The following is an 18,585-nucleotide window of genomic DNA, read 5'->3' as shown; positions in this document are numbered from 1 at the left end:
TTTTGAATCAGACTTTATCTAACTGATGTGATCTATTCTGACATGTTCCTGTTCATTCTTATTTTGTCCTAAGCGCGAGAAGCAGCAGCTTGAAGAAATGTTGAAGTATGTGAGAAGGAACAAGGAGGAAATTAAATTACAGAATTTTTCTAACCCTTACTATTATCACACGCACTACAATAACCACTGCGTCATTATCATAACTTTTATTATTTTCTAACACAGAAACACAACAAGCTCTGAAAAATAGCTTTTTTTATTGGAAGCTTATATCCCTGCCTTCATATACAAACGGATATGACCATGTGAGTATATTGCACAAAAAATATACACTTTGTGTAAATAATTTCAGAAAAAAATAACAAATACATCAATGTGTGGAACAAAAAGACAAGTATGAAGGAATTGTTCATTTGCTGTTGAATAATGTGGAAGTGGGAACTGAAACCACTACAATAGAAGACCAATGTTATGGCGCACATACAAGGAACAGAACCTTACACTAATATCCACCATAGGAAAGGTGTACAATAAGAATTTACTATCACAAGGGAAAAAAACTTAAAAAAATTAAAAATGTTATCTCTTACTTCAGGAGAGAATGGATATAATATACATTTTATACACCTTCATTGTTCTTCATTAAACTCATAGAGGTTGAAGAATTTATCAGATTATAGTAAAAAAACAAACAAAATATTCTTCAGCACTTCTCCTCTAGAAAACCTCTCAGTTGATTGGATTGATAAAAGTGACACAAGTGGCTTGTGATCAGTTAAAACACAGTGGTGCTGATTTATCTCTTGCCCTTCATTAGAGGGATAAGAGGTGTCGGTTCAAGGCCGGCGGTCGTATTCGCTGATCTTCCTCTTGATGTGCGACAGTTTGGACCTCAGATATTTACATCGCCTCTTCTTAATCTGGTAGTCTGGGGACTAAACAAGAAAGTTCAAACCATTAGATTATAGTCATATAACTTTGTAAACACCAACACAACTATGGCTCTGTCTATGCCTTACCTTCTTGAGATTCTTTAGTCTGTTGTATTCATCTATGGCATCCTGAGGTCAGAGAGACAGAGGTCAGTGATGTAAAGTGACCATTCAGAGAGAAGCATCAGTGGTAACATGTCCTGTCCTAAGTAAAGATTTCTCAACCTGTTCAGCCTCTAACCCCATTACATGTTCCACACACAAAAAAGAACGAAAGAAAACATTCAATGTCTGCAATAAAAAAGGTGTTTGATGTTTGAATTTGGGCCAATGTTCTCATGGCTCACAGAAAATCCTGACTGTAACTCTCCTCTATTTGTCTCATTCTACTCACTTCAAAGTCCCATACTCACCAGGAACTGTGGACTGCCCTCGGTGAGTCGATCCAGCTCTTTGTCCAGGTCAGCCAGGTCCTGGTTTATGCTGTCCAGCTCAGCCTGCAGTCCCTTGTACTCCTGGTGGTCACGGTCAAACTCCCGTTTGTAATTCAGACGCTCCTGCTCATCCACAACCGAAGGAAACAAACTGCAGAGGAGAACAGAATGAAATTAACATCACTCATTATCATTCTTAGAATTATTACCATCACTGACACATCTACTCACGTGCTGAAGTCCTCCTCCTCCAGGTCATCACCAGACTCTGCACCAGTGTCATAATCCCTCAGTCTGGGCTTCAGGACACTCACAGAGCTGCTGATTTCTGAGTCTCTGCAAATAAATTTACACATTTTTGTAACAGCTTGTCCAGTATTCTTTTTGCTGAGGAGGATGCTTTCTTTCCAGGAATACTCTGTTCATGCTCACACAGTTACACACATTCACAGCTGGAAGCCCAGTGCAACCAGTCTGATCTGTCAGCCACTGAGCTTAATCATTTCATTGTTAATATTCATTATAAAACAGGTATAACTTGCAAATTCATACATTTAAAAGTATTAACTACATATATAAACATCCTGCACTCTGGCATTAGAATAACTAACATACATAATAAAAGGCAATGCTGAAGAGTTCTATGGGATCCTGACTGTAAATTCATGAGTTAGCAAGACGAGTCCTACCACTAATACCTCCTCTTCTAGATTATGTATTCTTCCTTATTCAGTTATTAAAACTAGAGCAAATTTCTTTAATTGAGATAAGAGAACAGGATGGCCCACTTTCTTTTAAATTGATCATTATTATTTTGTTAGTATAATAATAATAGTTAGTTTATTTTTCCTCTTATTATTTATTTTTTAAAGTTTATTCTATTTGTTTTTTTAAATGCTGAATTCATATATATTTGAATGTATGTATATGTATGTATAAATGTGTGTATGTAAGTGTAGGTATGGGTGTGTACATATGTGTATTTATTGTGTATATATATATTAGTACTTATATGGTTAATTAGAGTATTTCTATAGAGTATAATTCCACCTCCCCCCCCCCATCATCATAACATCATCATACCTGTGCAAAAGAAACCTGCTCCATCCTGCTTCAATGACTATCGCCCTGTGGCACTGACCCCCATCATCATGAAGTGCTTTGAACGGCTCATCATGTCACACATCAAGTGTGACATGATGTGTGTGTCCCCCCCACCCTGGACCCCTTTCAGTTTGCATACCGAGCCAAACGTTCCACAGGGGATGCAATCTGCTCTGCTCTCCACCCAGCCCTCACCTACCTGGACACAACAGACTCATATGTGAGAATGCTGTTCATAGACTTCAGTTCAGCATTCAACACCACAATCCCACAACAACTCATCTGTAAACTGGACCAGCTGGGGCTCAACACCTCCCTTTGCAACTGGCTGCTGGACTTCCTCAGTGAGAGGCAACAAGCAATACGAGTCGGCAACAACACCTCGAGCAGCATCACACTCAGCACAGGGGCCCCACAAGGCTGTGTGCTCAGTCCCCTGCTCTTCACCCTGCTGACTCATGACTGCACACCAACCTACAGCACCAATCACATGGTGAAGTTTGCGGATGATACAACTCTGGTGGGTCTCATCACCAAGAACGACGAGACCCACTACAGGAAGGAGGTCAACCTTCTGACCACGTGGTGCAAAGACAACAACCTCCTGCTGAATGTCAGCGAAACCAAGGAAATTGTTGTTGACTTCCGGAGAGACCGCACAGAACACCTGGGGGTGCACATCAATGAGGACCTCTCCTGGACCACCAACACTGCATCACTGGCGAAGAAAGCCCAGCGGCGCCTCTACTTCCTCCGCAAACTGAAGCGAGCAAAAGCTCCCCCACCCATCATGTGCACATTCTACCGGGGCACCATTGAAAGCATCCTGACCAGCTGTATCACTGTGTGGGGCGCAAGCCGCACTGAATAAAGCAAGAAACTTTCGATTGGTACTGTGTGTGAGGGCCGAAGGCAAACTGAAGCTACTGAATTAACTAAAAAACTCTAAGTGAGACAAAACCTTTGTTCATTCTTTCCAGTAGTTGTGTTTTCTGACATGTAATGACTTGTTACAGCCACATGGGGTCATAGCAGCCTTGTTTCCTCTTACATGTGGATTTAAGTTGTCAGGTAATACAGCAAATGTCAACTCATATCCTCTTCACACTTTGAGCTACCATTGTCACCTAGTTGCTGTCAATATTTATATGGATGTAATGCAGGTAAACTGGCTATTTTCTAAACTTCATATCAGAAATACGTCTTTGTTGCAATAGCTCACCAGTGCAGTGATTCTTAAATGTTTGATTTAAGAATGACTATGTGGTTTAAATGCTGACTTTTTAATCTGAGACTGTTAATATTCTCATAAAAATATTCTTCTTAGTTCACTCTGGTTTAATTCAGTTCAGATTAGCCTACCTAAAACACAAGATTGGGCTCATTTTAAACAAAAAAAAAGTCTTCAAAACACAATGACAGACCCTTGTGAGGCTGCATTGTATAAAATACATGGCTTACCCTGGTAGGTAAAGAGGCCTGTTGTAGTCCATCCGGTCCAGGTAGTCCCTGGAGCCTCCAACTTTATCATTATAGTCATTGAGAGGCACTTCTGGGTCACCTGACACATTTTTCACCTGGGGCAAGACACAAAGTCAAACAGTTTACACAAGTTTTCAGTTTTGACAAAATACTGTAGAAAGAAATCTGAGGCTCTGAATTAAAAGGCAAATATTATTTCTTAAAGGGACACTAAACCAATTTTACTAATTGTTTTCCTAGGATTTTTTTATTTGTTCTTCTGGATTTCGCCCATTAACTATAACAATATTTTCCACCATGTTTTGTCCTACAGAATGCCTGAGGTTTCACTACATTTTTCCTGAGGCTCCTCTCATACTCTTCCTAGTTTATGCTACAGCAACCTGTTCTCTCCATATGGTAAACACTCTGGTTTTGTGCACCGTTCACCAGGATCAACCGGTTCCACAGCTTCTCCCTGCATGCCATAATACTACTGATACCATCACGAACATCAACAGGAAGGTTCACACACTTAGAATGAGAACTATGCTGGTATGGAAATAGTTTTAAGGTTAACACTTTAGTTTCAAATTAACACTGTCCTCAGAACATAAACTATGGAAATGTCATTAGTGGAAATATAAGGGCACTGTGTCATTTTTTCCATTTGGATTCATATTAGGATTGTTGGGTACATTCACTCAAGATGATTTCAAAGATTGATCTATATGTTGTTCATTCTAACAGTTGTTGGATACAATTTTATTTGTAGAAAACATCATCCTGACATCACAGGACAACATGCTGGAACTTAGAATGGCTAACAGGCCACACCCAGAAACTACAAATGAAACTGTCCTTTCCTGCTCTACATCTCACCTGACACACACACACGTGCACACGCACACACACACACCTTCTCATCTGTCCTCAAAAACACTGTGTCATTCTTAATTTTCTTAAGGAATGTGCCACTGAGTATCTGCTCTCACTGTGCTCACTTCCTTGAAGTAGAATATTTTCCTATGTAGCTTACATATGGCCTTGGGAATTCATACGTGTATTTCAAGCTTGTATGAAAGCTTCTTGAAAAGTTGTATGAAAATCTTTTTATTAATTACACAAACTTTTTTTTTTTTAAAGTAACATATTACTTCACAAAATGTTTGTCTGAACAAAAAACTGTTGTTTTACTATATTTTTCATGTCCACACTGTAAAATGACAACAGTAACGGATTGAAAAGAAATTAAGATTAACCTCTAAACATCCATGTTTCCCCTTTCTGTCCTCATAAGTAGCTATAATGGTTTTAAAATCATCTCTTTATCCCACTTTATTGGACAGTATCACATATAATGTGCATCATTGTTTGATGTCTTCATTAAAGTTTTATCACTGAGTGAAATATTCAAACCCATGATTGGTGAATTTTCTGGATGTCTTTTGCATTGATTTGGACACATTTCCCAAAAATTCAGCCCTACATACTGTATTTGGTATTTTTTTTCATATGATGATATGATGATATATGAATACAGGTGCTCTATATTTAGTTAAACACATCATGTGCTGTCATACAAATACAAACACGAACACACACACACACACACACACACACACACACACACACACACACACACACACTCACCCATTCTCCGACACTGTTGTTTGTAACATCATTGAGGGTCTTCACTTCTTCCCACAGAACGCGGTCTCGGCCCCAGCGCCTGATAGTGGAGCGAGTCTTGACTGCAAACACCAGCAGGATGATGAGGGCTACAAACACCAGGAAGCCCAGGACAATAGCTATGGCCTGCAGTCAGAAGACTCAACATAAGTTGCTTGAAGTAACATCCACTAACATGGATAGTACATGACAGGTAAGTCTGAAAGTGCAGCTAACACAAGACTCAAACTCAATACTGACTCAGAGTCAATTTTGGTAACATACACACATGTAACATAAAATATGACTTTAAAATTCATAAACATAGAAAATGAACAAAATGTTGTATTATTTGATATTCTTTGCACCACTCAATTCCCTTTAACTGTTTTTTTTTTTGGACAGATGTTTTTAGTAATCACTGGAAAATTACTGTTAATATATATGATCTATCTTTGATATCTGTATACACACATGAGTGACTTCCTGTAAGAAAATATGACATACAGTACACTCTGCCCCACTATGACCCAGACACCACTACACACCACCATGAAAAATAAACTTATTTTACCTCTTGGGGCTCCACCACACAGTAATGGTAGAGGTACTGGTTGAGGAAAATGCCCTGGGCCTGGTTCTGGTTCTGGTACTGTGCACAAAGCTGGACCACCTGGCTGTAGTAGACAGACCCTGTGGACTGGGCTGTTGGGTTCACCGCCACTAGGTACACAATGGTGGCGATGATCATAAGGAATGCTAAGATGGCACAGATGATGATGGCTGCTAGGTAGAACTTTGGTGAGCGGGCAGTTTTTTGCCTCGATATAACCAACACAAAAATGACGAGCACAGCTATGAAGGTAATGGCAGCTATGGCGATGATGAAGCCTTTGCCAGCTTTGGGATCCATTCTGTTGTTTCCACCGTAGGAACCACCGTAGGAACCGCCGGCACCACCACCTCCATATGAGCCGCCATAGGAGCCGCCACCATAGGAGCCGCCGCCATAGGAGCCGCCACCATAACCTGGCAACATGCTACTACCGCCCAGACCCATGAGGCTCATGTCGTAGTCCCAGGCCAGTGTGGAGGCCACGCAGGCAAACACAGCGACGCACATGACGATGATGATGATACACATTATCTTCATCACACCCGGTGGGGATGTCCAGCGATAGAAGTGAATCATCCTATCGTCAGGGTAGTAAGAAAAGCCTGGGTTGGACATGGGCTCACTGTGCCTGTGTCTGCTACTGTGGCTGCAACAGAAAAGGAAAGCTGAGGTCAATGTTTGGTGTAACAGGGGATCTACAACCTGCTGTTCCACGCTGCATTTCACATGTTGTACATATTACAAAGAACTGGAACACAACTACGCTCGTGATTCTAGACAAAACTGACATGAAGCTGAGCCAACTTCTTACATATTACCCCCAAACTTTATTTATTTATTGATTTATCTTTTCAGTCCCAGGAGTAATGCTCAATCACGTCAGTCACAAGCTAAAATATCCACAAGAAGATCATATGACCTGTCATCAATGACCCTATCAAAATCTACTGTGTGTCTGCAACATAAGGGTTTTAAATATAGCAGAATATAAAATGTAGCTGTCGTATGATGAGCCTGGTCTCATAATGGTTTTTTTTTTTTGGTTTTTTTTTAAATTTCCTTCATTGTGTAGGTTCCCAAATGGAAATATTAGGTTGGCAAGAAACCTAATAGAAACAATAAATGTGTCAGAAAATGTTTAAGCATATTATTTACCATATTTCTATGTAGACCCATAAAGATTTAATGATTGATCGTGCTTGGCTAAACCATGTTTTCCAAAATGTCAGAATGTGAATGTTGGAGTAAAAAGTGAAAAAGTTAAACAAACAATCAGCTCAGTCAATAAACAAGTGGAAAAGCATACAGTGCATTCAGAAAGTATTCAAACCCTTTCACTTTCTTCACATTTTTTTATGTTACGGCCTTATGCTAAAATATCCTTATGCAAAATATACTCAACACCCCTTCATGACAGTAAAAATCAGGATTTTGGACATTTTTGCTAACTTATTACATATAAAAAAAGTGAAATATGTAGATGTTTTTCAGCAGCAGGGACTAAGGGACTGCTACCATCATAATGCTTCACTATTGGGATGGTATTGGGCAGGTGATAAGTGGTGCCTGTTTTCCTCCAGACATGAGATCCCAAATAAAGGGTACTAAATAGCCTGTGCTGTGCTATAGATTGCGTGTTTAGTTAGCGTGCGTTTTGCGGGTGATCTAGTGAGAATAACTGCTTAAATGAAATCAGGTGTAGACAGCAATATTTAAATGAGGGTTTTGTGTCTTTAAGGAGAGTTTGGACGAGCAGAAAGCTGCAAGTGCAATGGAATTAGAAATTCTAGTGGAAGTGGTTAACAAATATATTGAGTTATAACAAAAACAAATATTACCAGAAAAACCGACATATGGGAGAGTATTTGTGACGAAGTCAATGCTGTTAGTAAAACCAAAAATATTACACTCCAAAAAAATATAAAAAATCTGTCCTGTGCGTATTCTGTCATTCTTCTCATCTCCACAGTAACAGCAGGTTAATACCTGTCCTTCAAATGTATTATTTATAGACACAGTTACAGTCAGCAAAATTACCTTCAGGTTTGGTAAATCACAATGCGCGTGCTAAATAACATATTTGCATTTTCTCCTCCCTGTATTTTGCACACTGGAGTTAAAACGCCTCATATTACATATTCATTATGGCAAACGTACTAAATGGACAGCGCGTATTATCTTACACATGGTTCACATGTGTAAGATAAGGTTCATGGCCACAAGGTTCATGGCCACTTCTCTTACCAAGGCCCTTTTCCCCAAGACTGCTCATTCTGTCTGGGCAGCCAGCTCTAAGGAGAATTCCTGGTTGTTTCAAACTTCTTCCATTTAAGATACATGGAGGCCACTGTGCTCTCGGGAACCTTCAATGCAGGAGAATTTTGTTGTAGCCTCAACACAATCCTGTGTCTGAACTCTGCAGGTAGTTCCTTTGACCTCATGACTTGGTTTTTGCTCTGATATGCTCTGACAGCTGTGAGACCTTATATAGACAGGTGTGTTCCTTTCCACATATTGTCCGATCAATTGAATATAAGGTGTAGAAGCAAGGTGTAGAAACACCTTAAAGATGCTTAAGAGAAAATAGAAGACACCTGAACTAAATGTCAAGTGTCAAAGCAAAGAGTCTGAATATTTATGTGATGTTTCAGTTTCTCCTTTTTAATAAATGAGCAAAAAGTCCTACAATTCAGTTTTTGAATGTAAATTCATATTAGTGTAGGCCTCAACATAAAAAAATGTGATGTGAAGGACACATTTATAATCAAGCTGACAACTACATTAGGAATGCAGGTGCAGTACTGAGGGACACAGTCAATATAGTTTCACTTACGGTTTGCTGCCATTGGAATGGTGATGGGATCTTTGTTTATTGCTAGGCATGCTGAAATCCAACTGGAAGTCCACCTGCCACAAAAACACACAAGCAATGATTTTACAAAAAAAATTATACATTGAAGTCTGTCATCCTTTGTCATCTATCAACCAAACGTCATTCAGTGGCATCAGATTTTTGCCAACTTTCACAATATATTAAATTCATTGTCAGACTTTTAGAACAAGCCCAGGGATTATATTTGAGCCAGGCAGCCAAAACCTTACATTCATTTCCATACAGTTTGAAAATTGCTTGAATTAGTTAATTCACCACAATGATCATCATGTCTGTCATTATTGGAAGCAAAGTTCTGCAGAATTTGCCAATAAATCTGCTCCTTCATATCACTATAGAATACTGAGATGGACTGGGTGAAAATATTCAATACTCGGCCAATACTGGATTTTAGGGGCTGATGCCAATACCAATATTAGGGAGCAAAATCTTTTTTAGCGAAACATGTTTTTTGATGAAACATTTGTTTCCATTTGACAAAAAAACTTCTAAAATGTTAAAATGTAAAAAAAACAAGCAGCCAAACCTACATGAAATTGTCATTCATCGCAATCATAAATGTAAATGAAATCAGTAAATTGCTTATTAAAGAATAATTAAATAAACTATTTGATACCAGCTTTCATACCAATAAAAGCATTTCTGTCAGTACCAACAAAATATCAAGGTTTGACGTGTTCCTACAGATATTAATGGTAACCAGTGGCTGCCTCAAGGCTATGGAAAACATTGAAAATGTAAAAGCCCTTGTGTTAATGTAAATGTTACTGTTATATTTGTTTGTGAGAAGTCTAGTAGTCAAGCATCGCAGAACATGATTGATATCTCGTCAGTCAAAACAAATTTTTGAACACTTTGTTGAGAGGCTAGTCAAACAGGCTTACTGCTTGGTCTCAGGTTTGTTTGTGGTGAAACAAAGAAGACAGTAAGTGGGTGGAGATCTGCTGGCACATACACTGATACACACTGTTTTCAAAAGCAGCTGATAGGCTGAGACAAACAACTGGGTGAAACTGACTGTATACTGCATGCTGACTGCCATATTTTGACTAAATAAGAAGTGAAGTATTTACTGGGACAACATTCTCACATTCTCAAATACAGTACAGACAAAACTGTTGTTGTTTTTTTTTAATGACGTAGTGTTAATTAAATGCATACTATTTTTAACCCACGATTTTTTTTTTACAATAATACAATGAAAAACATAAACGTGTTAAAGCTCAGCAGAAAATAACGAATTCTTTTTTTCTTATTACATGAAACATCTGCTTAGAATAGTTTAAATTGACCAACCTAGATTGCTGCACCGTCTGATCCACACGGAGAAGACTGTACTGACGCTCAGGTGATGGACGCCAACAACACACACCAAAAGGCTCGCGATTGCACCTTGCAAGTGATGCGCGTGCTCGTGTGAGTACAAAGAGACGCCCACAGGTGTGTGTGCTCGTCACGTGGTTTCCTCCCCCAGGTATTACAGGACTAACCTGTCCCCTCCCCGCAGGAAAAGCTGAAGATTGTACAGCCTCAGTCCATGTTTGTGTTTCACTACATTTGAATAGGCAAAATTGTTAATTTGCAGTGTTGCATCGTCCTAAATCATTTCAGTATCTTCCATATTCAACTAATCTGTTTTTAGTTTTATGAGTATAAAAATCCTATTGAAGTCTGTATTTGATTTTTTATTTGTAAAATGTTGGCGATGCAATAGTTTAAGTTAAACTTAAATTATTTTGTGGCCACTGATGAAATGTAACCTGAGGCTTAAAGGCTGTGTCATGCTGATCCAGTTTCACTGCTCAGTAAAGAAACAGGAAAACGCCTCCAGGGTTGCAAAACCTGACACCGGGAAGAGTTTTGAAAAAATACAAAACCAGTCCTCCAGGCTGTATACCTGAGAGGACACAACAACAGCCATTTTATGAGCATGACAGAGATAGAATTGTAACTCTGCATGAAGTCCAGTCCAACCAGGACATTCTAGATTGAAAGAATATTCAGTTTCACAGGATTGATCATTGATCCCAGAGAGAAGCCACAACTATTCAGTAAAGAAGCTTCTTTGATGCATCACAGGAAATCTAATAATATGAGCAATAATGAAGTATCAAACTCACATAGACATCCTGTGCATTTTTCTTGTATGGTGCTTATTATTTTTGATTAGTTATTTTGATATAAATACTAATTCCATGCAGCTATTGTAAACACTGATGTTCCAGAAAAATATTTTTGCTGTAATTATTTCCTTAAAAATAGAACAAAATAATGGTACAGCAATGGAACACCAGACATGTGAACTATAAATTTGACTATGTACTTATATTTTATACTCAAGGGGGGAAAGTATAATAATAAAAGCACTGGGTAACATAATGAATTAAATTACAGGTGTGTGTTTGCCTATCTGTTGCACATCTCAGTTACATTGGTCTAATCTACAGAGGTTCAGTGATATGGAATGTGTGACCATCCGTTTTTTTTAAATTTTATTTAGCAACTGCAAATTTAAGAAAGCTGTAAAAGGTTTGTTTCTATCGCTGCAATGTTAGTTAGTTTTCTCTTTGTTCTTTGATTAATGTAACCCTTTCACTGGAGGGTGCATAGATTAAGCCCGCCTGAAGGTAAAATATATTATTTGTATATGTGTACTAATAAAAATCTAAAAAACCAAACAGGATAATATACAATTAAGTATAACATGACTTTGTTCTGATTGAACTGTTTTGGGGTTTTTTTCTTGGGTAATTAGTTACTGTCATTTATTAGCCGTGCTGTTGGACAGAAACAGTGACAGGTTGATGTAACAGAAGTCACTTAAACTACACATAAGAACTAAAGAAGGAAGATCTTAATAATTAAAGTCAAAGAAGTCAAAATCCAAGCATATAAAAAAGTGATTCATTGTCATGCAGCAACAAGACATATCAAATATGATACAGTATAAGAATATAAAACATGATCATTTACAAAGAAGAGTTTACAAAAGGACTGATTAAAACTAATAATAAAAACACATTCAACAGATTTCAGTAATAAGACTAAGCGACAACTGTTGAGAGCTGCAAGTAAATATTCTCAGTTAGTCAGAAGACTATTGGACAGAAGAAAATGAATGTATCAAGCAATAAGGATTATGACAAACAGCTAAACCTCCATCTACAGCAGCAGTACAGTAGCCTATGTAAAAATACATCCCATCTGAACAAACTCAAGTTTAAATCTGCATTAATATTTACATCATTTATATTCTCTGTGGATTCATCTGTGCAGCCAGTGTGTCTGCATTTCTACCTGGTGTTAAAGGAACAGTCTGATATTTTAGGGAACGTGGTTACATATAAATAAAAGAGGGTTTGTAAGCTGCACACATGATCATTCCAAAACAAATGGCTAAAAGTGATCAATACATTTGTCTTTTTATTTCTAGAAGTTGATTCATGAGGATGAGTTCCATTCAAAGTCAAAAGGTCTCAGAAAGCTGTATCAGTCAATTATTTGAATCCTATTCATATGTGTGGGAGGTCAGCAGCAGTGCAAGTCAGTTAGCTCTAACTGAGAGTGACTCTAATGCAAAACACAGAAGCCTGATTAAACCCCAAAACCTTTTGTTCTATGTGTGCACCCTCATGGCAACTTTCATTGGGTTGAATGGAGCACCATCTTGGAAGCTAGCTGGCTAGTTATGCTAGGAGTGTTTGTGCTAAGCTAGGCTAAACACATACTACATTGGACACACAGTTGTCATCTCATCTATGTGTAACTGTATACCTCATAGATCTATATCACAAAATGCTATAATGTACAGTATAATGAATAATCCCATTATGCCCTTTAGTTAGGTTAGGTTTTGGAGAAGCTTACTTTCAAAACTTTCTACATGGACATTTCTAATGATGTTTCTATCTGACACGATGACATTTCTAACAACAGTGATGCATTTCCACCTGCTTCAATATGACAATGATGTATGTACAACAAACAACAATGTTAACAGTTTGCATTTGTAACTTGCTGACCCTGGAAGATCCCACCTCAGTCCCATCACAATACATAATCTGTGCTCTGTGTAGCAGATGTGTGTGTTTCCTTATGTACTCTAGACACATTTAGTGTGTTCATGGCAGTTTAGTCGCCATCATTCCAGTCCATGACCTTGTTGTACTCCTGAATCTTCTGTTTGATGTGAGAGAGCTTGTTTTTCAGGTACTCACATCTCTCCCTTTTCTCCAAAAACGCTGGGTCCTGACAAGAAAAACAAAAATAGAGGCAATAAATTAGCTGCTGACCATCTTTTTCCTTTGTTTGAGTTTTCTTTCTACTTGTTACAGAAGTCATGTCTAAGTGCCATGTCAAAACATCAGATTTACTGTACAGTATGTAGTAATTAAAGGTGCAGTCCAGTGATTTACAACTTGTGGGGGACTGAGGGATTTAAAAAAAATCTAAATTGAAGCAGCTGGGGTAAAATGATCCCAACTTTTAGTCCAGAGTACAGGTCAAACTCCGAAACGCTAGACTATACAGCTCCATGACCCCACCATGCCTCATATGTTTAAAACTGTGCATGGCCAGTTTGTCATTTGTGCTTTGTCCAAATCTAAAACAAGATAACTCTGATGACATCACTCGGTTGATGACAATACAGTTATGTTTCTCCAGTGTGACTCATTGGTTATGATAACAACATGGAGAATTCCTTCCTTAACTCTGACACTCAGGTATTGTTACCTGGTTTTGGTTGATGCAGCTGGGACAGTCTAGTTTCACTTTAAATACGTGTTTGGAATGATTAGGTGAATACTGGATCAACAAAACATCTTACATAAAATCATAACTTGCTGAAAAAGTTTGTTTAATATTCTGTATTAAAACTTAATGTGATTTTTATATTTATTTTCTTTTTTGAAATGACTTCTTTAAAAAAAAAGGGACATATAGAATATATGTCAGAATTGTAGGGTTTATAAAAAAAGAATTATCTCAGCAAGACATAAAGGAATTTAATGAACATTAATTAACTATACTACAGAAACAGCCATTTAGTGAGTGACAGTTGATGGATCATAAACATATTGTATCATGGATACTTACAGCTTTCTTTCTCTGATATTCCTGAAAAATGCTATTGATCCGCTCCTTTTCCTGAAAGAAAATCAGCACGTTATGGGACGTACTTATACAATGTCCAGTGTGTGTGTGTGTGTGTGTGTGTGTGTGTGTGGACTGGACTGGACTGGAATGGAGTCAAGGTTGTACCATTTGGCTGGAAGGTCGAGGGGGCAGGTTCTGCATCATCTCATCCATCTCTTCAAACTTCTTGGCCATGGCGAGAACCTCAGCATGCAGCTCTTTGTACTCAGCATACTGATCGTTGAACACAGCCTTGTACTGGTCCCTCTCCTCGTCTGAGCGGATGGTGTGGTACTTCCTGTGGAAACAGGGCCGAAACACACAACAGTTTATTGTGCTGCTGCCTATGTTCACAATGCAGCTGAATGTGCCTCTATCTCTTTGCAGTCAGTCCAAAGGGTGACAACATGAGTCAGTTCATCTAAGACAGGTATGTCCAACCTAATCCATAAAGGGCTGTGTGCCTGCAGGTTTTTGTACCAACCCAACAAGAGCACACAATTTGACCAATCAGCTGTCTGAAGACTGAGATCAGTTGATGAAATGAGTCAAGCTTGGTGTGCTCCTGCTTGGTTGGAATGAAAACCTGCAGCCACATGGTCCTTTATGGAATAGCTAACCCACACTTCAGTCCAGAGTAACATCTGCCGGCATAATTACAGTTACATTTGCTTCAGATATTTGTGTTTGTTGGGGTTTCGCAAATAAGGACCAAGAGTAGTTGTAAACTGCCTTTAAAACCTGATTAAAAAGGTATATTGTGGTGTTTTCTTATAAACAAATAAAAGTTATGTTCACATTAAATATTAATCAGTCAATCAATCTTTATTTATATAGCGCTAAATCACAACAAAAGTCATTTCAAGGCAGACCGTACTCTTTAATTTAATATTTACTCGCCAAAACACACTGTGAGTATACTCTTACAAACATGTTGCATTCCTTACTAATGTGACAGTGGAGAAGTGGATTTTTAAAGTATTTGATTTATTGTTGAAGACCGTGTTCCCTAGTTTACAGGGTGGGTCTGGTGCATTGGTGCATTTCTTGGCACATAACCACCTGTGGATCTGTGGAATAGTGTGAAACCATTGGTGTGTTTTATCAAACATTTTACCGTCATTAACCTCTCTCACTGTCATTACACTTACTAAATCAAAATTGAACCAGATTAAACTCAACTCACCTCGGACTGAGTCAATTTGCAGATCTTTTCAAAAAATCTTTAAAAAATAGCACTCAATGTGTATTTTTATTTTTATTTTTAGAAAGTCTCCGTAATTTAACAGCTGGACACTGGCAGTTTTAAGCAAAAGTTATTCAAACAGGACTATTTTCAGTGGTGGATTAATCCAAACAAATTGCTGAAGCCCATTTTACTGCTGTCTCGGACATGTACTCACCTGATAATCAACATACTTTAAAGACAAGTACTCACGCCACATAGTCCGCTATGATGACAGGTTTGGGGATGTGTCCAGCTGGGATGTGACCTCGGAGGATCTCTGGCTCCAGCGATATCGGAGGATATCCTGCAGTGCTGTTCGTAGTGTCCATGATGTCTGGCTGGATGGTGGGGAGAGGTGTCTGCTCTGAAGCCCTGGAGCCTGAACCCAGCTGCAGTAAATGTACAGAGTTGTGTGTTCAGTTCAAGTACACTGAATTTAATGCAAAGTCTGACATGCAATCCATTATACTTACTACAGACAGAGGCACTGATGATCCAATAGTTTTCATCTAGAAATATTGTGATGGGAAGAGAAGATAGAGAGGAATTCATTTTTATTCACAGTGTGATCAAAAACTATTTACTCAATGTATTCAATGAACCATTCCAGTACTTTTGAATGCCATAGACCACTTTTCACCTCTCTGCAGTTTGATTTTTATATTAAAGTTAACTGAAATCAGTAGCTGAATGGATGGTAGGTTATGTTTTCGAACATGGTGTAAAATATGCATTCAAAAAATGGGAGACAACATGCAAAATGATCATTATGATCCATTAATTTAACTTCTCTAGAGTCAAGTTTGACCTGCTAGGCTGAGAGTGAAAAATAGAGTGTTCAGAATGTGACAAATGACTGTTCACACACAGGTTGGAAAAGGATTGTTTGTCTAGTGTCAAGGTCCCATTCACAATGAACGGCAGCCTGTCATGCCTTCAGTGTTCAAGTCCATATGAGTGAAAGACAAGTAAACCAACAATAGATGTATGGGTGACAAATGTCTGACAAGAGATCGCAATGGCTTTATTTTGAACTTCCAAACACATTATAGTATGTTTAATATGGTGACCTGTAGTGGCTTCTTCTTTGATATCTTTGAAGTAACAAATTGGTCTTCACTGTCCTAACTGCTCAACTTCTCCTTAGCACTAAAATGAAAGACTACATCACTCTGTGCCAGACCCGCCTCATTAGCTTCCACTATAGAAGAACTGATTATGACTTATTACGGTTTGGTTTTAACCCTTACATGCTGGTCAGGTGAAACTTAACCCATTTTGACATTTGACAGCTGTAAAAACACCCTAAATGTCTTTTAATCTGAAATTTGATGACTTTTCCTAAAGTGGCCCAAAATGCACAATAATGACAATATTTTGATATGTTATACTTTTGTATAAGTGCTACAAATATGTGTCCATTGAGGCTGTTCTGGGTCAAATTGAACCCGTATCTGTATGTGTTTTAGTGAAATGAATAGTTAATAGTTTTAATAAGATAGTAGTTATGAGGATTTCTTTTTATGATGTAGCAGTGAAGACTGATGGCTCTAATGGTTATACAATAAACCCCACAGTTCCATTAAGTTCTGCTCATTTTCACTTTACATAAAATACATTTACATCATTATTGCTATGTTATATTTTAATGTCTTAGGTAAAATAGGACATGATATTGTGTGATAGTAGATGTTTTTGGTGTAAAAGCTAAAAAAATACACTCTCCCTGCTCTCTGAAACATGAATCAAGGTTTAATCACATTTATTGATCAGTCAGATCCACTATTGATGCTTTCTAAACACACTCTATTTGCAATGAAAGCTACATTCCATTCAGATCCTGCAACAGTTGTAAATAGAGAAAAGTGTGTGTGTGAGTATGTGTGTGTATTTCAAACCTCCTGTTCCAGCTCCTCCTTCCTCATCCTTGCTGCTTCATGCCTCCACAGCTTCAGACACACTCCCGCGCTTATCAAGTAGAGCACCATGGTGATGAAGAGGAAGATGATGGCTGCAGTCTGGCCAGCCTCTGTGCGACAGAAGGCTGCGTTGAGTCCGTTACTGAAGACCGGTATGCTGCACAGCCCCCCACGGGTGGTGTCCCTCACATACACTATACCTGCTGATAAATAGAGCACTGCCAAGACCAGGTTGATTGTACACTCTGTCAGCGGCCACCAAGAAGAGTCTAGAAGGATGGCTCTGTAGTATAAGGTCATTCCAAGAACTACAAGAATTACAGTCACTATCCACGCGAGACCAGCCACTACTAGGACAAAAGGTGTCTTAGGTCCGGTGTAGTAACTCCCAGATCCACCAGCGCCCCCACCAAGCCCACCATACAGCTGTGGCTGGGAGTATCCATACATATTGAACCACTCGTTGTCCTTGTGTACATAGGCACAGACGCAGGCAAACACGGCGGCTCCCAGCAGCAGTTGCACACAGCCCAAGATCCTCAGAAGGCCGGCCCAGGACTTCATGTAGGCATAGCGCTGGTGGTACTCCTCCACCCGCTCCTGGTAGGTTTGGACTGAGAGGTTGGTGGGCACAGCGGATGCAGACTCGAATGCGTCTGCACCCAGCAACAGCCCATCCTTCTGAGAACTGTAGGGGTCCCGGTAGGAGCCAGGGAGGGAAGGGGATGGAGGGGCGGAGTGGGGGGGTGAACAAGGAACCCCTGCTGTGGTGTGGCAGGTGGCACTCTTCAGGGATGAAGGTGCAGGGGAATGGGTTCCAGGTAGAGATGGAGGAGCGGGGATGGTCCAACCCTTGCTGCCACGGTTACCACTGTTGCCACGGAAGAAGTTCTTGACAGAGTCCGGAATGAAGCGGCGGACAGGCTTGATGTCCATGGCGTCACAGTTGCCCTCCATCTGCTCATCTTCATCAGAAGGGTAGAAGGACTCAGGCCCGACAGCGGATTGGTTAGGTAGAGGAGGAGGGGGGAGGGGGTCTAAGCTGAGGGCTGGTACTATTTCATGCATGGGCGGCGGAGGTGGAGGCAGCCTCTGGTCCCAGAATAAGGAGTCCACAGGGACCTGGTCATATTGTGGGATCTCCCGCACCCGGTCGAACCTGGTGACAAAACCACCTCCTCCTGAAGACAT

At 39.3% G+C, this 18,585-nt stretch overlaps 1 protein-coding gene across 1 annotated transcript; it reads right to left on the bottom strand.

Moving 5' to 3' along the window:
• Positions 1 to 737: 737 nt before the first annotated feature.
• LOC133978820 (uncharacterized) lies at positions 738 to 18,585 on the bottom strand. Its single transcript, XM_062417156.1, has 13 exons — positions 17,374 to 18,585; positions 15,686 to 15,864; positions 14,374 to 14,545; positions 14,209 to 14,259; positions 13,270 to 13,413; positions 9,052 to 9,125; positions 6,177 to 6,864; positions 5,585 to 5,749; positions 3,932 to 4,047; positions 1,598 to 1,702; positions 1,346 to 1,517; positions 1,020 to 1,061; positions 738 to 935 (listed from the first exon to the last, which is right to left on the bottom strand). Exons 1-13 carry the CDS (start codon positions 18,583 to 18,585, stop codon positions 837 to 839), a joined length of 3,219 nt encoding a protein of 1,072 aa, XP_062273140.1. The 3' UTR covers positions 738 to 836.

The sequence above is a fragment of the Scomber scombrus genome, chromosome 4 (assembly GCF_963691925.1).
Source record: "Scomber scombrus chromosome 4, fScoSco1.1, whole genome shotgun sequence".
In the NCBI taxonomy this organism is placed as follows: Eukaryota; Metazoa; Chordata; class Actinopteri; order Scombriformes; family Scombridae; genus Scomber; species Scomber scombrus.
The sequence above is the reverse complement of the archived record's forward strand: the minus strand, read 5'-3'. Positions and strand labels throughout refer to the sequence as shown.